We start from the raw sequence: 20846 nt of genomic DNA, 5'->3' as shown, positions 1-20846 counted from the left end.
GTCAATCATCTCCAGACTTTTGGAACTAAAGCATTTGTGCTTATATATATAAAGGTCGTGCTAAAGGTCCTAAATTTTCACCTAAAGCGATTCCAGGAGTATTTGTTGGGTACTCTGACACAAGCAAAGCATACAGGGTATATGTTCCTACCAAACGCAAGATATTTATTTCCAAAGATGTAAGAATTGTCCAGACAAATTTTTACTCAAATACTACCAACAATTTTGACAATCTTACTCACTCTGTTTCGACCACTCCAACAATTGAATTGAACATTGAAGATACTCAAGATCAACGACAAGATACAAATTCAATTCGAATTGATCCAGATTCCACTCAAGAAATAGGTGTCATTGATCAAGAATATGACACGGAAGATGAACAGCAAGAATTCTACGAAGTTCCTGATCACGATTCTGAATCCGAATCGAACGAACATGAATCTGAACATGAAATTCCACCACATGAACTGGGGCAATATAATCTGAGAAACAGATCAGCAATACAGCGACCACAACGGTATGATGACTTTGTACTGGAAGCTGTCGCTGAAGTCGAAAACCTACCGAAGGATCCAGAAACTTATAAACAAGCTATGGAATCTCCTTATAAAGATAAATGGCTCAAAGCTATGTCAAGTGAGATAAATTCACTACACGAAAATCAGACATGGGTTTTAGTGAATTTGCCTAAAGGAAGAAAAGCTTTACCTTGCAAATGGATTTATAAATTGAAAACGAATCCAGACGGTTCAATAGATAAATTTAAAGCAAGGGTAGTTGTTAAAGGCTACTCCCAACAACAAGGCGTGGACTATGACAAGACATTTAGTCCTGTAGCCCGCCTTAGCACAATTCGAGCAATAATAGCAATTGCGGTTAAAGAAAATTTAAAGTTGCGAAAATTTGACGTAGCAACTGCCTTCCTTAATGGATCAGTCAAAGAAGAAATCTATGTGAAACAGCCTGAAGGGTTTCACGATGGAACCAAACGAGTCTGTAAACTCAAACGCAGCTTATACGGACTGAAACAGGCGCCGCGCTGCTGGAATTCGTGCATAGCCGAGTTTTTACAAGAGGTTGGCTTTCAACAAAGTGAAGCAGATCCCTGCCTATACGTTAGAATTAAAGGACGGTCCAAAGTCTTGATTGGATTATATGTCGATGACGGGCTGGTTGCGCATAATTCAACTGCAGCAGGATACGAGTTCATAGATGAACTGAAAGCCAGATTTAAAATTACTACCAAACCTTCCTCTTATTTTCTAGGAATGGAAATTAACGTGTGCGACGATCACACTATCACAATTTCTCAAAAAGCCTATACAAAGAAAGTGCTACAAAAATACGGCATGACTAATTGCAAGGCAGCACCAACTCCTATAACGAAAGACAATTATACGGGAGAGGAAGAGGAAGCAAATGGAAAATTTCCTTATAGACAAGCCGTTGGTGCACTGGCATACCTATCAGTGGGCACTAGACCAGATATCTCATACGCTATAGGTGTTGCGTCTAGGAACCTTGGAGCACCTGAAAGAAAGGATGTTGTACTGGTTAAACGTATATTCAGGTATCTAAAAGGGACACTAAACAATGGCCTTACGTTTACGGCGAAGTCACCTCCACATTTAGTTTGCTACAGTGATGCAGACCTGGCTGGCGATCAAACAACTGGACGATCGACGTCGGGATACGTTTGCATGTACTCCGGAGCCGCTTTAAGCTGGAGAAGCCAAAGACAAGGGACTGTCTCAATCTCGTCGGCAGAGGCAGAAATAATGGCTGCCAGTGAAACCGCACAAGAAATATTGTGGCTGAATGCCCTATTAAAGGATATAATGTCCTTAGAAAAACCAGTACTCTACTTGGACAATGAATCGGCTGTGAAACTATCTCATAATCCAAAATATGAGTATCACAAACGTACTAAACACATTAAACTCAAGCATCTCTTTGTACGTGAGTGTGTCACCAATGGGGAACTACTAGTGAAACAAGTTCCATCTACAACACAATTGGCAGATATGCTCACTAAGCCATTGTACGGTCCAAGATTGGAAGATTTGAGTGGAAAAATTGGACTTAAAAGAATTTCTAAATAGAATTACCAAATTCTTAAAAGTTCAGAGGGGGTGAAGAGAATGCATATTCTATCACTCTTCATTGTCTATGCTGTAGGTTGCTATGGCTACAGTCTGACTTGTTATTTTTTCACTCTTGTCACTCATGTATATACTGTTACATTTAAACTTGCTCTACTTATTAAATATATAATAATATTCATTTATACTTGCATCCTTTATTATTCACATAACAAAAACTTAAAACTGAACATAGCTCAATTCGTCAGATTGACCACTTGACTGATGTGTGCAAAAAATGTTTTAAAGACTTGAGTCTTTAAAACAGATTTAGATTTTGAAATCTACGCAACTGTAGTTTAGAGATATCTAGCGGATTTTAGGAAATTATTTTTACCCAAATGTAGCGGAAAATTCTGACCATCTAGGGACTTTCAATTGTGTACAACGGGAACACTGACCATAATCCGTCATCCGTGATCATCATCATCCAAAATCCAAAACAACCAACACTTTTTGAAATTTTATCATAATAGAATAGTATTGTGTAGAACACTAATTTTGTCATAAAATAATCTTGAGCGTTAATATAAAAAAATGTTGATTAGGCGGTTGTTGATACAGACGATCGCACAGCAGCAATCACAAGTAAACAGTGTGAGGTTATATGGGCGATGGCTGCACAGGAACCCAGTCAAGGTATTGCTGCCATTTGAACCTACAACAAAACTGCATCTTAAGAAAGAAAATGTTATAAACATGAATTCTAAAATTTTAAACGAAACAGAAGAAAAGCACCCAACTGAAATCGGAAACGACGAAAATAAACATTTTCAAGTATCACTTCCGCCTGCAAAATCCAAAGAAGTAAAAAGTAAAAAGAAAGAAAAATTAAGAAAGAGAAAATTTTATCTCAGTCAACAAAAGATTTTTGATGATAATTGTGAGATAATATATGAAAAATTTAAGGACAATGATGGAAGAATAAGGTAAGTTCTATATATTTTCTAATAATCATTAGAAAATATGCATTTGACAATGAAGAATAATAATTTAATTCGATTTACAGCACTTTACTTACAAACTTAAAATCAAAGAAAGAAAGGCTACGTTCACGACAAGTGTTGGTTGAAGGTTGGAGGTTAATAGTAGACGGTTTAGAAGCAAAGTGCAAACTGAACTATGTCATATTCAGTCGAGTCGAGGATTTGAATAAATTGAGGCCTTTCCTACCCAAAACAGGAATAAAATTTTTCAAAATACCATATAAGGAAATAGAACTTTGGTCAAATGTGGAAACTTCACCTGGAGTTTTTGGTAAGCATGATATTGGTGCAGATTAAAAACATATTACATATTGTAATTCTAGATTTTACTACAGGCAGTACAGGTATTGCCTAAAGTCAACACGATTACCTTCATTTATATCAAAGACTAGCTTTGATTCTGTAATCAATATTATTACTTTATTTCAAAGAAGTGTGTATACATGTCATATATTGTAACATAAATTATTTAGGATTAATTTTTGTTTATTCATATCACAGAAACTTCTATTTACAGAATGGGCCTAATTGATCACAATTTTTTTAAGGATTCTGTTTTTTATTCATACTTAGATACTTCCTTTGTGTTACCTTCCTTTATGAAATTGTCAATAAATAACTATGTAAGCTTGACTTCCTAGTGGAGATGGTTGGCTCGCTGTTGAGGTTACATTAATACAGTACAGAACAAATACCATTGTACATTTTCATGATACCAGGTATATTTGAAATGCCAACATCAGAAAATATTAGAAGATTGTCTAAACCATTGCCATTGGACCTAATATGTGACAACATTCGGGTGCCTGGAAACTTGGGAGCAATCCTCAGAATTGCTGTTGGAGCTGGCTGTGAAAAGGTTCTCTTGACCAAAGGTGATTTTAAAACTGTTTAGTGCAAAGATTTTATTTTTATTTTTATAAAGCCACTCAGAGCTTTAAATCGTAAAGATCTGACACTGCCACTGCGTCTGTCATCCTGAAACATAAATTAACACGTCTCATGTGCCTGTAATTGAACCAAAGTATGTTTGTCTCCTATGATTTCCTCTACAAGCTGGTGTCTTAGTGTGACATATTATGAACCATTTTTTTTAACATTCTACCATAATGTATTGCATTGACAAAGTCTAGTGATGATGTTTAGGTTGTAAAATTGACAATGCCTAGTGCTGATCTAGGCTGTAAATTTATGATAATTTTTTTAAATATCTATTCAACCACACAAATGACAGTACAATATTTGTAGTCATTATATTTAGTTTTTTTTGTTTGTTTTGTGTGTTTTGTCCTATTTGATTTTATTCTATATTCTATTTTTATTGAATAAAGGTTAGTCTAGATTTGCACTGGATTTTGCATTTGTTTACACTTGCTAAGCATTTTGATTACTGTATCTTATCTGTACACATGTTATATTTTTCAGGTTGTGTTGATGTATGGGAACCAAAAGTTGTGAGAAGTGCTGCTGGAGCCCATTTTCGACTTCCGATTCACAATGGAATTGATTGGGAAGACATGCCAAAATTTTTAGAAGAACACACAAGTGTATTTATTGCCGACAGTGATGTCAAAATTACAGAATATGAAGGAGTTGATGACAAGTTTGATGCCTTGCGGATACCCGTGTTGCCTTACTATGGAGTGCAATATTCTACATTGCATCATATAACATTGGTTATTGGTGGTGAGACAGAAGGCATCAGTGAAGATAGCTATAGGTAATATTTTTTAGTAGCATTAGTGTTCCTTGTTGAATTCGTTCAGGGAAGTACTACCATCTTTTCTACCACCAAGCAAATTGCGTTTTAGTTTTGAAGGGTAAGGTGCTGGTGAATTTAAAGGCACATGGGACTTGTTAACTTATATCTCAGGGCGGCGGGCGTAGAGGCAGCGCCCTTTAGGTCATTGTGATTTAAAGCTGTGAGTGACACTGCAACCAGAGGCGGCTCGTGGGTGATTTCAGTAGGAGTTCACTTACCTACACATACTTTAAATAAAAAATGAAAGTCACATTGTTTTGTTACTAAACAACACTACGCTTCTTAACAACGATTGAATAATAATAATTTTTACAACACAACAAAATGCGCGCGAAAAAATACGGTTTGTTTATTTGACAAATGAAACTGGCAACAGTGCGCAGAGGCGGAGTGCAGAATCACCTAGTCGTCGCGTCAGGGATGCACGGCACAGCAACGTTGCGCGGAACGCCGCTTATATCTTGTTAATTTTTAACAGACTTTTTAAGACTTCAAAAAAAGGAGGAGGTTCTCAATTCGATTATATATTGTTTTTTCCTTGTATGTATGTTACGCGATTACTCCGGTATTTGTGAACCGATTTTCATGATTCTTTTTTTGTTGGAAAGAGGGGTACCTCCATAGTGGTCCCATTTAATTTTAAAGAAAATCATCCTCGTCTAAGTGTGGCTGTACACGCATGAAGATTCATTTTTATAAATAGCGCCTACATTTTATTATAAGGACCAATTATTTTAATTGTCGATTTTACTATTCTCCAATTTAAGGCGTTTTTCTCTCTCAGTATACTTTGAGTTTTTATTATGTCCTGTGTCAAGTCCCGTATAGTGGCGAACTAGGTGATGAATCCGGGTTTACGCATTTTCCGGTAACCGATTTGAATAAAACTTGGTAATTATATGTAATTCCACCTACTTTTCAGGTTGGTTTTTTTAGTACTTGGTACTGAGATTATCGCATTGTAATCTTTTGTTTCACGTGTCGCGCCGTAAAGAAATTTCCCTTTTGCACTCATTACTGAACTTTGTAAAAAATCGCGAAGCATTCCACTCAAGGGTTAGTATGCTATACTATATTAAAGAGAAAGATAAAAATCTAATTGTATGTTTGTCCTTCATTAATAAAAAAAATTCTTGGGCTACTAATATAATATGAAAGCATAATTAATAATTTTATTTTGGTGGGTTGGATAGGTCCGACACCGTTCACTGCCCCAGCGCTCTTTGGGACGAGCCGCTTCTGCCTGAAACTATTATGGACAGACCTTTCGCTTACCACCAGGTGCACAAGTTGTTTGTCCCGTCATTTAATATTACAAAAAAAAGACATTTATTGTTATTCCTTAAGGTACAATTTACAACGTTCAAAATTTGTTTCATAATAATTAAAACTGACTTTAAGATTATGAGTTAACAACAGTATTAAACATGTAATTTAATAAAAAGTGAAGAATATTATATTTATTTCGTGGCTGTTGCCAGAGGTGCTTGGCTATCTTGTTTATGGTAACTTAATTTATATTTTTGTTATTAAATTTACAGATTAGCGGCAAGCAGAAATGGTCTGCGTTTGAACATACCTCTTTCAAGAGGTATAGACAGTCTTAACACTGGAATGGCTGCGGCAGTCATAGCATTTGAAATTCGAAAACAACTCATACAAGCATGGACTAAAATCAAGCAGGACCGCATAACAGCTGAAAACCAGGGAACTTAGGTTATATAATTATATTAGACAATAGTATTTTCTTAACACATAGAATGTAATATCTGTAAGATTCATTAAATATTTGATACTTTAGTAAGTTAATTATTTCTTAATTATCTTTCTGTTTTTAATGACTACAGGTTGAGTTCCGGATTGTATGACGTACATAATAATCTCAGTACAGAGTACTAAAAAAACCGACCTCGAAAGTTCGTGGCTCAAAATTACAGCTATTTGCATTGACCTACCAATAAATGGACGTCGGGTTCGCGTTAAAAAGTGTCCGCACCTGTAGGGCTTTAAAATCGCATACAGAGCGTCAATCGCGCAATAGTCTTCGTTTGTTCGAGCGACACCGCGGTTGTCAATCATGCAGTACTAATAATAATAACTTGTAAAAACTACTGGAGTAAAATGTGAAAACAGGACTTTGTATCATAAATTCATTAAACAAATATATTGTGTTATCATAGTTGTCATTTAAAAGTGTTATTTTGTACAGTTTTATAGTATTTAATTTATATATAACTGAATCGTAAATATAAATTACAAAAGCACACGAAATAATGAAATAGCTAACTGTCCTTTTTCTACTCATTGCATGCGCAAAAGATGGAAAGAGAACCATTACGTCAGTTTCAAGAAGCTTATATATACTTCTGGTCATTTTCAATTGTTCGAACCTGTTGTGATATTTAGACGATTGAAATATTTAGAACAAGGAAACTGTAGAGTTGCTTTGATTATAATCCTATTTTTAAAATGATTTTTTTATTAAACGTTAGCAATAACTAACAAAATATTGTTGTACTCGTTTTACGGCATGGGATTACCTATCAAAAGTGAAAAGTCAGAAAATACATTTGCCCGAAATAAAATTAGCTCGAATTTTAATTTAATGTGTTTTTACGAAGATTACAAAACAAAAGCTAATTTTGTCTATGTAAAAAGCATCAAAATTACCCGAAAGCGTAACGGTTTTGTTATAAATCGGAATTACGGATAATTGAGTTTACGTTTAGTTAGAATATCGGTACGTTTCTTAAAGTACACGCTTATTTTCACATTTGTAGTAATATTTGTATGTATGTATCTGCCCAACCCTTTATTATACATTTAAGTGAATTTGTACAAAATTCGACATAATAATATATATAATAATTAATTAATATTTACGAGAAAGGCTATTCTATTATAGAAAGGATTCTATTACTCTTGTGTTCAAGTAATTTTCAGTCGAAGCTAAATATGGTGCATTTTGTTAAGATTCCAGTAGAAGCTAAATATGGTGTTTTTGGGCCCTTAAATTGTTGTAAGCAAATTTAGATAGTACTGCAATGACGTTACAATTTAAATTAAAAGTTTTAGTTTTTTATATTTCGTTACATGTCACTACATTTGTATAGGTTACCTCGGACATTTTTTTCGTGGTTTTTGTATTAGACCCGATGTCCATTTGTTGGTAGGTCAATGGCTATTTGTCAAATTTATTGCAATCGGTTACCGGAAAGAGTGAGAAACTGGGTTTATCCCCTAGTTTGCCATCCTTAGAGGTGGAATATTTTCTTCAAATTTAAATGGGACCACTGCTAAGGTACCCTTATTCCAACAAAAAATTATCATCAAAATCGGTTCACAAGTTATCGCGTAACATACATACAAATAAACATACAGTTGAATTGAAAACCTCCTTTTTTGAAGTCGGCTAAAAATAGGTGAGATTATTACCAGTACTAAAAAATATTAAATTTCATTTTGACTTGTAATTACGTACATTTATCAAAAAAAATCTGTTTCTTTACAAGTCCCGTGGTCACGGTTGGTATTAGTCATCAACCCTTATGTCTAATATTATTTATTGTTATTTGTATTCGAAAAAACAAATATACGCGATTTAGATCCGATAAAATAGTAATCTAGAGAACCCAAGAACTCGACGAGTAGTAAAATATACATATAATAATAAAGACACTGGCTGAGAGGCTGAGTGGGCACTGGGTGAGAAGGACCAGGATTTGATTTGAATTTGGGAAATTACCTTTTCTAAATTGGTTCAGGGTTATTGGTGGCTGTCTGGTACTTTATTATAATAACAGTGTAAATTATGATGCGATATCATGTCTTGAAATGTAAAAATCTTATTATCTATGTCTGTTGCTTTTCTATATCAATTATAGGTACATAATCTACTATTGATATTTCGTAAACTAATGTTATCTACATTGTAGAATTCTACCATGCTATCAATGAGTTGATTAATTATTTTCTCTGTGTTTGGAAACAAACCGCAATGTTGGTGAAAACTTAAGTAAGTAATAACTGAAAATTCACCTAGATGGAGCTGGGGCTGTCATTCTCCCCGCGTGCCGGGATTTTTTACAGCTACCTTGGTTGTATAGATATTACAAAAATCGAATGTGTAAATGATAATTCGCGACCAACATTTTTTGAATAGGTACCAATTAAAATGTAGTAATTATTTTTATTCACTTTTTTTGATAGCTGTAAATATCGGTTTATGGTTTAATTTTGCGAACTTTTCTCTTGGATCTATCCATAAAATTATTATTATTCTTGTCACAGACTAGTAAAGCAAATAAATAAAGTCATGCGTTCACTATTTCACTTTGCGACCTTACACAGGTTTGTGAACTTTGTTGACGTCATCGACTGCATATAGCCGTACATATATCTTAAGGCTCTACGGTAAGGGATGATTGTATTGTATTTTATTAAGTTTGGATTGTGGTCGAAACAAATTTGCAAATGAAGAAACGACTACGACGACATAATAATATGTGTACGTTGTAGGAGATAGGTACATAATATATTTTATGAGTTTGTGACTCAAGAAATAAAATTGGCGAAGAATCCTACCATACGCTAGGTTTGTCTGGTATGAATAGTAAAATGGGAGAAATTATTGCTTGCATATCTACCCTATCTTCGCGTGCCCATAGACGTGGCCTATCTCAATCGGAAAGCAGAAATTAGGGGATTTTTCGAAAGAGGTGTTCGTAGTGCCTAGTTAAAGATGTGTAATGTAGGAAGGAGGCGTCGTCGGTCAATACTGGAGATGGTGGCGCGCGGACGCGGTGCGCAGGCGTGCGGCCGCCCCCCGCTGCTACGTCCCCCGCGGCCCGCCCCGCGCCCGGCCGGCCCACTCACGCAACTCGCGAGTGAACCGTCGTGTACTGCGATCGCGCGCGAGGAGCTTTCGTCGCCGCTCGAGCCATGTGTCATGTTTTCATCACAGAAGGGAATTGCTAACTTTTGTACTTCACATTTCTCGCCATGAATGAGTAATTGTTGTGTACTGGACAAGGTCTGTGGGGTAATACCACGTGACCCCGAGAAGGACAGCTTTCGCCGAGTGTCTAGTTTTTCTCGTAAGCTCGTGGCCGTTGACACTGCAGCGTGCGGATCCCGCAGTGCGCGAGTGTGTGGTTAATTGGCAGACTTTAGGACGTCAGCTGAGTCGCGTAAACAGTGCTCTAGCATAAGTGCACTGACGGGACTGGTCCTAGGAAAAAGCGATGGCTCAGGCACAAACATCTCCGGACTAAACGTTGCTTACCGGTCGCGAAAGTAGTTCAACATGCGGAGTTTGATTTTGCTTATGCTAACAGGTAAGAATGGTATTATGACAATCGTTTGTTATTTTATCAATAACATCTATTTTGATTAAGTGCTGACTATCTCTGCGACCGTAGGTTGCTATTGTAAAGACAATTAACTTTTACCACCTGTATCTGTATGTGAGTAGTCTTCTAATCACAATAATGAATAATGCTTTCTTTACTTAAAGGCATAACAATTTTTTTTTACAATTTTAGAAGTTTATTTACTTTTTGGGTACTTTTTAAAATTTATGAATGCTACCAACACTTTTGGAAATAGACTCTAAATTGCACGAACCTTTTTTGTAATAAAATATGGCCGTCGTAAAGTAATGGAATATCGTCGTACCACTCTATTCATCATAACCGGTGAAAAATAAGTCATAAGACCCACGCCGTGGGCCCGAGGAACAAATGGGACGGTTCGTGGGAAAAGATCAATTTTTTGCGTGCGCCAATCTCGTTTGTGTGGACATTCACGGTTATTGCGCATGCTGCTCTGGTAATAGCCTAAAAAAATCATCGAAACAAATATTACGCCTGCTTACCAATCATTACGTCCTACAGTAAAGTAATAACATAATGCTCTTAATTAAAATAATCAATTATTTGAAATAACGTTGATTTTTGTCATAGGGCAAATTGTGTATCAAAACACTAAATAACGGGCACTTTAGAGAAAACAGTTGTAGAAAGACCATCCATTGTTATAAGGACATCTGCCGATATCGCCTACAGCTATCGGTTCCGCCTTTTAAATAATCATAATTATCTGGAATAATGCGGCGTGCAAACAACGGTTCTCGGAAATCTCATATTACTTGAGAATTTATTATAAGAACGATCCTTGATTTTTAATCGATAAATTAGATAACGTAACCTAATATTTATGCTGTCTGGTCGTAGCAAACTTTGATGTATTAGTCCTCAACTAAGTTATGCGTGTTTCATTTAAGTATACTTATATATTGGTTGGTAGAGTCACAGAGCTCACGTTGTTTTCATTTTGTATCTGACGACAGGTGTGTTCGGATCAGGTAGAAACATAAAATGTTGATTTCGACCGATAGACAAACAGCTTTTGTTGAGATAGAGACCTCAGCCACAATGTGCATTGCACCAAAATATCACTTCTTTAACACAAGAAACAAAGCTAAGTATCTATGTATTTAACAATTTAAAATTTACGTAGTGTAACGAAGTGTAAGATATTTTAAACAGCTCCATAACATTGAAATCTATAGTACTTCTTAACAAGCCTGCGATTCAAATAGTGCTATTCAAATTTTTTAAATGAAAACTTTTGTCCTGCAGCGATCTGACGCGAACTGAATTTAATAAGTATTTGTCCAAAAAGTGCAAAAACTTGAAAATATTCCCGACCTCTTGTACCCTCATCAATCTATTGGTATATTGAATTCCCGAAGTCACATCGAACGGCACTGTCAACCTTTACAACGCCTCAAGAAACTTTTTTTTATATATTTCCTTTCAATTGTTCTTCGTGAAAGTTCGAAGTTTTCCATGTAAAATATAATATCTAATATTTAGATTGCCTTGGTAGGTTTTTTTTTATAATATCAAGTGACGTTACGAACAACTTGTGCACCTGATTGTAAGCTACACGCATGTCCATAACAATTTAGGGGTTAAATCGCAAAGATCTAAGGGGCACAGCCACTGCGCCCGTCACCCTGAGTCATAAGTTGACAAGTCCCATGTGCCTGTAATTTTACCAGCACCCTTATCCTTCAAAACCGGAACACAGTAATGCTGACATTAATGCTTGGCCGCAGAAATAGTTAAGCTGGCAGTACTTTCCTGGACGAACTCTTTCACAAGGAGCTCTACTGCTATAAAACGAAGTAAAGATTTACTTTCCAATTTCAATCCTAATACCTATAGTAGGTACGCACTTACACATCTCAGCATATATCTCTGTCAATGGGAGTTTTAGGTGCATTATAGTTAAATATTGCAGGATACGCGTTTTTACTCAAGCCCTAACATTTTTTTGCTTCATGTTGAAACGGATGTAGAACGCACCTGGCGTCCGCACAAATTTCTTATTTGAATACCTTTTATCCCTGTGAGTGCAGTAATTTGTTGGTATTGATATCTTTATCTCCAAAGAAACTGCGGATTATAGGTCCTCTCTATATCTATATGTGAATACCACGCTAGGGTTAATAAAGCTTACCTTGAGGAAGATAGATCGTAACCAGCGGTAGATTGATGGCGGCACAATGAAGGAGATGGATCTTAACCCAATGTTTCTAGACGAGGGCTCGTTAAAGTCCCATCGGCCGTTTGTGGTTTGTTGCCGCTACGCAAAACTGATGAATTGACCTAGTCTGCGAACAGTATTACTTTGCTACTTGTGTAGTTATGTAGGTATTACTTGAATTAGTTCTCTTACAGTAGGTAATTAAGTAATGTTGGTTCTATATATATCTAATTAGTTACTTAGAAGCGAACAAAAAATATACGTAGGTAATAATGTGATTAGAAATAAATTTATGTTTAAAGTCGCTACGGAATTAACGAGAGTCTCGAGTCGAACACACGTCTTGCAACATTTATTTAAAGAATCATCCTCGTTCGGTAGCTTGTTTACATCTATTTCGGGGTGCTGACAGTGCGCGCATAATCAAACGGGTGCATGGAGCCGATAAGTGGGCAGGCGCCGACTTTCATCTCATAGCGATGCATATGTGTATTTACTTAACGTTGGCGTCTGCAGTCTGCGCCCGCGCACCTCGCCCCTGCGCCAGTGCAAGGGTCGCGGCCGCTGCTCACACGCAAGAATTTATGATTTGTGTAACTGCGGCGCGCCGCCTTTCTCGCGTTCATTCATGGTTTTACTATCTGGTTAACACACGACAAACTGAAGTTCTATTAAGACTATAGGCATAACATTTCAGTTTATTTATTAACTGCCAATTGACTATCTTTTCATAGCAAAATGTAGAGCCTTAATACACCGGTATTTGTTATCGAGCTTTTGTCTCCCTTAAGTGTATTCCTGTCCCACAAAACCGAAGTTCTACCTGGAATACGGATTCGTATCTAAATTCTTTGAGACAACGGTTACGTAGAGCTAGATTTCCCATGTGTAAATTTAGCCGCTTTTGAATTTCCCTGAAGAGTACTATAACCGAAATTCTCTTCTTGTGCAAATAAATGTCATAAAAGTTTTTTCATTGACGATATAAGGTCTACGAAAATCTAATAGTTTTTTTGGTAAAGTTTCTTGCTTTGTCATGAAGATTTCTATGATGAAGCAGATCCTGTGTGAATAGCTCGCGTATTCTTAATAAGAAAATCAATAGCGCTATAAGTATCCTCCATCAATATCTGTTAAATGGGTAAGTTATTTCCCCAAGGGCTCGGGAGTGGGACGACAAGCTGACGCAGCTATAGCAACTGTTCGGAGTTGAATTTCTAATTAAACCACTAGGACCCGCAGCCGTTCGTATGCTTGCATTGGGAATAATTTCTTTATGTACCTGCATAATGGCACAGTCCTGTTTTCATATAGGAGTATTTGCCTAAAAATATGATAATAAAAAAATATTAATATGTTGAAGTAATATTTCATATGCACTAATATGACTTGCAAAATATATTTTGAGCATAAAACATTACCTGTTTTTTCAATTATTAATTTAACATATTCATTGAGCACAATGGTATAAGTTTTTCACACTATTAATTACTTATTACAAAACAATAACGTGCAGTTTGAGGCGCAAATAATAATAATACCTACTTGTTAAATTGTGTTGAATTGTACTTAATATGTACGAAAATTACAAAGTGCTTTATACAAGATTAGATACATAGTAAGATGTTTAAATTACAAATCACACAGTACATAGACGTATAGGTAAATGAATAATAAAACAACATTAAAGTGTTATTTATCACATAAGTACTATTTTTAAGTTATGTTATACATTATTCTGACTTAAGTAGGTACTCAATATAGTAATAAAAGACAGTCTATAATTATCGGCCTTGAGGAGCATGAGGGTTGCCTTGTGGCGGGCACAAGTCGACACGTGCGTTCAGTAAATGGTAATAATGATACAATGGCCAGAGGGGAGTTATAATCAACTGAATAACTAACAAGTTTCTGCGATTAGTCTGTACATCTTTAGAGCTACCCTTCCCATTGGAATCGTAATATTGTAAGGGGTCACTTCAAGGATGTTTTTTTAAAGTGTATTTTTAAAGTTGTTTTTGATTTCCCCAAGTTAAAACTTAATTGGGAACTCGTAAATTGCTATAGTAAAAGGTCGATAAAATGTCGTACGAAATAAGTGCGGCGAATCGGTGACATAAGATCAACAATATACTTCTTGTAAAGGTTAATTTATCATCTAAAAGGCCAAAGTGTTACCTTGCTCTAGTTTTTGAAACGATAAATTATAATGCGTCTAGTTTGACCACCCACTGAGCAATCAATCGTGTACCTATATTATCATAATTTCAAACGGGTCAACAGTCGTTCGACATGGATAATATTAGATAGTATTAACATTGTCATAACAATATGTATGTGGAGGGTAACATGTGATCATAACGTAAGTTACTTTTACTATCGCCACAAAGAACAGTTATACTGTGTAGATAAAAATTTATTCATTATAATGAATTAATTTTTATATAATAATTAAACAATTTTATTTATGAGTATAATAGTATATTATTTCCATATAATGTTAAAGAATATAATAGACTCTGCGTAATTGGGTCAAAGAGGTGAAGGACGTGGGTTCATGGTGGAATGAGAGGTGCAGGGTGTCGGGGTGAATGTTACTCCACGGTTCGTACGAATGACTATATTATTGCCCGCGATATTACAACACCACATTCCGCACTGGAAACTTTACGGGAATGTGACTCACGCCCCTTTGGCTGAAGAAACTTGGCTTCGTTTCGTTTATCCGACTAGTAGGCCGCTAGTGGACTTGTATATTTTTGATACATATATCTACCGAGTTGCACCATTTTCGACCTAAAAGCTTTAAGCGATTAATGCTAGAGAATGCTCAACGTTTTATTTCTTTAATGTCCACATATTTTTCGACCCAAAAGCAGAGCAGCCTGTAGCAGCTGTATAAGCACTTTGGAAAATGAATTGTTAATTTTAATTTTGCATTCCAGTCGTCCTTTTAGCCAGAGGTTGAACTACAAAGTGGACTAGTAGCTCAAGGGACCGCAACTGTAATACATTTTTATTAGATTTGATCATAAATCGTTTTTTTTCATTATCTCTAACGTCGGCTGGCGGTTGCTTCGTCTCCAGCGGTAGACAGCGCCCAAATCCCCTATGTTTTGACACACATACCGGCCATATTTATGACACACAACTGTACCATTTTGACATGAGATTTATGAAGTCCGCATGTGTGCTTAAGAGATGAAATTGCTCTCGAGGTATGGGAATACAAGTTTTGCGCTTTGAAAAACATCGTTCATATTTTGTAACCCGATTAGATACAAGGACATGGATGTCTTCGAGTGACAACACTGACAACCCGATTTCATCGCATTTGAGGCGATAATCCTTACACTTCCATAATATTAAAATAATCTGTGTTATTTCTCGTAAAGTAGGACATTGATCTCTAGTTGCTTATACTATGTTAATAACAAGTTCTGTTAATTAACTTAAAAAAAAAACTTGTTAATAAAGTTAATTATCAAGTTTATTTTTTCATTGTTTTCGTTTTACAAAACAGGCACCTAATTAAATATCAGTTAACACTTTTTTCTGTTGTTTTCATTTATGTGGTTAGACCTATCAGTCAATTGTAACTTCTTAACTAGACAACCTACGGATAATGTGTTTTTTTTTTGCGTCGTCCAATAGGTAACATGTCATTGATATTATTTTGTAAATTTAATATTTCTTGATTTGTACAAATGTTTCTATAAAAGTTTCTGTTAAATTTTGTTTGACTTTGCATATTGGAAAGACTTCATAAATTCAATTAAAAAATATGTTCTTCGACGATAATCGAAATAAGACCGTTTTGAATAGGATTAAGATTTGACAAACTTTAAGTTCCTTGCAAAATGGCGTCCTATTTTGATGAATTAACAAATTTTTATTACATTTTTATTTTATCACGTTCTTTTCTAAATATATATTTAACGGTACATCATTTCATTGGTAACTCGATAAATTTTTATTATATATAAGATTGTTTTTTTGGGATTGTTACGAAAATATCGATCCCCACGTTGCTTCTACTTCGCAGACCCTGCAGCTTACCTAACGCGACATATGGGCCCGTGAGTCGTGAATCATCTGCAGGGAGATCCATTACAGTTTCATTTTATACAATTGCCGATTCACGCTCACTTTTAAGTGCGTCTCGCTCGACAGTGACTGAATAACATTTTACGCCAAACATTTTTTGCGAGGATGTTTACTTCCAACCAACAAATGCGTAACCTATAATCCTCCTTAGAACGTTCCGTTAGGGCTAATAAATGTCATATAAAGATGTTTATAAATGAACCACGTTCGTAGAGTTTGGCGTATGGCTTATGCCGCTAAAACATTATATGTATTATACTCGATAAGCAACTCATCGGTCCCGTAAATATGAAGTGTGTAACGTGTGAAGTAACAATGTGAAGTACTAGTAACAGTCATAGCTGTGGTTTATGTATAACACAATTAAACTGCATAAAGAACTCTACAATATCACTATATTAATATACGTGATGATCATGCATTCTTTAGCCTTATTGAAATGTGTAAACACGCGTTTCATTCTTTAAATAAGTTCAAATCGTAAGGAATTCCTGGTATGAAAACCATTTTTAGCATGTAGAGCTGCTAGAAACTGATATATATGTGATTACATACATTGACAGACACTTGCGGCTACTTTTCATCGTTAAACCAGTATGATATTTTGAATAAAATGTTGATGCCCCATGGATCTCAGATTTGTCAGTAAAATAAATTTATTTTAAGGATTTGAATTTACTTTTTTTACTACGGTCCTAACCTGTAAGTTCGTTGCCTTAGAATCTGTATAGCGATGTAAAAATGTAGGGTTAATTTAAAAATAATGAAGGATTTTAGATTCACACTCACAAACACGAGTGTCAGCGCCATTATTTTCATTTTTTGATAATTTTGCCTTGTAATTTTTGCATCAGCTCAGCGTCGGTTTTCCAAAGCACTGACAAACATGTCTTTAACTTATTTGCCTTGCCATGATTGATTGCTCATAGTGCAATCAGCTAGCCGTGTACTTCTAATATTTTCTATCGTTTCACGTTATTATAGTATTTTTTTAAATCCATTGCAAATTCAATAAACACCGTCTTCTGCGGCTGTGCAAGAAGAACAAAAATTGCGTGTAACGAGAATGATCTATATCAAAGAGGTAAATAATTTGATATAGGTTATTTATGCATCATACAAAATATTAAATTATGAAATAAACAATGTGCTTTCGTCATTATCTGAAATTTTTGAAGTAATATCTTTAACATTATGCATGTTTGATCATATTTGCTGCTAGTTACAATAAATTATCCAAATTCTGCCCCGATTCTTGCATTTAATATTACCTAGGTACGGAACCACCTACCTGATCTGTTTTATTCATTTTTCTTGGAATAAAGTTGATAAGCAAAATGTCGAGCTTTTGTTGTAAAACCTGTTTTGAGTTACGTTTATAGAACATTTAGGCCAACAAGTAGTAGTGTGGTAATAATTGAACAAATCACACAGAGTGCAGTAATAGAAAATAAGCTAAAGAGAGTACCTGCTTTTAACAGCCCTATTGTAGTGTCAACACTGTAGTATTTATTGTAAAAACGATATATAAGTGTCATTTGAAACTGAGCTAAATCACAATAATCCTCTATATTTATGTAAATGTCTAAAATAGTGCAAAAGTCATCATAATAATAATTCAAAACCATAAATTTGATACATAATGGTGTTGTTATAAATCATTAATAGTATATGATAGCTATAATTGCCGTAGCACAATCCGTTAGATTATACAACGCTTATTATTGTAACCACAATACTGTACAATATTATGCAGTGAAAATGTTTTGTAAGTCGCTACTATGGGATAAACGGCCCCAATGACTACTTTAAAAAAGCTTTATTATCGTTTATTATATTGTCTAGATTCTTATGAAAGGACTAAATTACTGACTGGGTTGTGCATCCCTGACTTAAAGTTTTAGTAACACAATTATTACCACACACATGTTCTACGTATTACGTTAAGTATTGTGTTTTATGTCTTTTACAGCTATTGTGTTGCTAGGAAATTGTGTCAGTGACTTAGTTTTGTTAGCTAACCCAAGTTTAGATACGCAAGTACGCCCTTTATTTCTGTACTACTATTACCTCGCTAAACTAAGGCGCTTTCTAGTGCTTTGGCTACAAATCCTTCTCTCGAAGCAAATTTGAACCTTCATAACTGTTATCATTACATAATCTCGCCTCCCCAATGACCAACATCCTGAGTACAAATGAAATTAATGATTGTTTGACATGCCTTTTATTTATTTTCAAGCCAGCCAAAATGTTTGGACATTGATAAGCTAAGTGAAGTGATTAAAGTTCCATGTCTTACTTCCGGCTGGCTGCACTGGCCGCCGGATGCGCCGAAACATGGAAAGCATTTTAAGAGTTAGTCCTAATAATATGGCCGAGTCGGCTATTTCATTTTATTTTGAGCACGACCAATCGATTCATGATTCTGTATCACAGTCAGGTTTGGTATCGAGATTTCATCCTGTTGAGTCATTCGGTACCTTCGTTATATTCCAATGTAAGGGACTCTATCAATTTTATTATCTAGAAATATACGTCTATCGGCATCAGCAGTTCTCTGTTGCTTTTCTGTAATATTTCTTTCTCAAATGTTTGTAAGAAGATTTATGGAAACCATATACTTTCCTCTGTTTTCTCGAAAGAATTATTCTAATAAATCAACTTAGAGTTTTGCGCTTGGTATTCTTGACACAGTGCATAATGCGGATACATAAATACCATTGCGCTATTCGTAAGCTTACACAGAGCCGTAATTAAATCCTCTCTACGCCTAGGGAGACTACACCACTCATGGTGGTCACGAAGCCACATAATGCGGTAGGTAGTGTTATGTGATACCCAGAACTGAAAATGAATAAACAGCTCAACATTAAACCTCAGAGTTATATTACACGTCCACCTTAAGTGAGTATGTACGTATTATCTTCTGCTACCTTATTACCTACAGTCTAATGTTAGCTTTAATAAATAATTGTAATAAATAAACAACATATCACAGCGACTAATGTTACATCTTCTCTAAACTTGAAACTTCATATAATTAGGTTTAAAGTAGCATTACGTGAATAAATCTATCTGAGCATGGTATTTCTGATTGAGAACGTAAACCGTTTAACGCTTTTAGCTCCTATGTAGGGCGAGCCAATAAACGAAGCATTTATTGTAGTGATTCGTATTTATTGAACTCATTCTAAGAGTCGTATTCTAGAACTCTACTCAATGTTCAAATCAGGATTTGAGTATGGTTTAAGCACTCGAAATCATACTCAAGTCCCTGCCATTAGGGTCGTATTTCCAGTGCTTGTGTTTCCAGTGCAATCCTGACTTGAGCATTGAGTAGAGTTCTAGAATACGACCCTAAAACGTTCACGTATAGAAATGAAGTAGAGAACGCCGGTTTTAGAGTACCGCCAATACCTACTACGACTAAGCAAATCGAGCTGGGGTGATGGCGCTTGCCCCACATTGTCGCATCTCCGAGACGATGGCGCCGCAAGGGGATTATCCCCTTACAAACCCTCAGCATAGAGTATGCACATTTTTGTAACTTTTTTCGAAAAAAACACGCGACTGCGAGAACTTGGGCAACATGTATAACATAAAATTCATGTAACGATTTCCAATTGGCGATATCTATCTTTAAACTATTCGACTTAACGACTTACAAACTAGATTGTCGTATCGTAATAGCATAAACAGTATTAACAAATGGTAAGTAATGTTCAGCAAATCAGGGTTCAATGGATTATGGAAGGATTTACGAGTAACTGTTTGTATTTTGCGTGGTTACTAACATTTCCTCGAGAACAGTGCAAAAAGGTACTAACTAACACCTATACAATTTAATAACTTATGTGACTTTTGATTTCGTTATTCGTGTCTGACACAGAAATACGGTGCATTGATTCTATTTTAGAAATTAAAGTATATATTTCTTTATCTATCAGGCGGGTAAATGTTTACAGAGATAAACGTAAGTAACAGTTGTCTATGTAGTGAAAAAATTATAGCCACCCTATCATTCGTCGCTGGGATTAAAATCGACTAACTATCGTAATGTATCGCGTGTATCTATGGGCATCTGCGTCCTCAAGGGCGAGCACCGAGGGGACAAACCACCCCACTTATTTATATAGCCATCGATCCAGTAAAGTCATTCCAAATTTGTTTAATTTGGACGCCACGATAATCTACTCAATAAACACGCAAGTTGCCATAGCGCTGCTTTTTCTAAGACAATATAACTATTGCTGGTGACTTGTCAAGTTATGTCTCAGAGTGACGGGCGCAATG

General features: G+C 35.6%; 2 protein-coding genes across 3 annotated transcripts in view; both read left to right on the top strand.

Annotated features, from left to right (window-relative positions):
* Positions 1-2671: 2671 nt before the first annotated feature.
* Positions 2672-6641, top strand: LOC113237395 (rRNA methyltransferase 3, mitochondrial). 2 transcript variants are annotated; one of them, XM_026473831.1, is made up of 5 exons: positions 2672-3073; positions 3154-3401; positions 3850-4005; positions 4556-4850; positions 6434-6641. In XM_026473831.1, exons 1-5 carry the CDS (start codon positions 2682-2684, stop codon positions 6606-6608), a joined length of 1266 nt encoding a protein of 421 aa, XP_026329616.1. In that variant the 5' UTR covers positions 2672-2681; the 3' UTR covers positions 6609-6641. The 2 variants fall into 2 exon arrangements, with proteins under 2 accessions (XP_026329616.1, XP_026329617.1); XM_026473832.1 differs by lacking the exon at positions 6434-6641 and adding an exon at positions 5815-5986.
* Positions 6642-9763: 3122 nt separating this feature from the next.
* LOC113237675 (transmembrane protein 132B) overlaps positions 9764-20846 on the top strand; it is a 96495-nt gene continuing 85412 nt past the window's right edge. Inside the window, exon 1 of the mRNA XM_026474284.1 lies at positions 9764-10228. Coding sequence (XP_026330069.1) covers positions 10198-10228 — 31 coding nt within the window. The 5' untranslated portion in view covers positions 9764-10197. The remainder of the gene's footprint in view (positions 10229-20846) is intronic.

This window comes from Hyposmocoma kahamanoa, unplaced genomic scaffold, assembly GCF_003589595.1.
Source record: "Hyposmocoma kahamanoa isolate Upper Pololo Valley unplaced genomic scaffold, ASM358959v1 93, whole genome shotgun sequence".
Classification (NCBI taxonomy): domain Eukaryota; kingdom Metazoa; phylum Arthropoda; class Insecta; order Lepidoptera; family Cosmopterigidae; genus Hyposmocoma; species Hyposmocoma kahamanoa.
This window is presented reverse-complemented; position numbering and strand designations above follow the sequence as displayed.

Bases quoted from the DNA above. Each gene is read 5' to 3' on its own strand.
- LOC113237395 (XM_026473831.1), top strand. From the start codon at position 2,682: ATGTTGATTAGGCGGTTGTTGATACAGACGATCGCACAGCAGCAATCA. The intron at 3,074-3,153 runs GTAAGTTCTATA...TTCGATTTACAG, and splicing joins GACAATGATGGAAGAATAAG to CACTTTACTTACAAACTTAA. The intron at 4,006-4,555 runs GTGATTTTAAAA...TATATTTTTCAG, and splicing joins AAAGGTTCTCTTGACCAAAG to GTTGTGTTGATGTATGGGAA.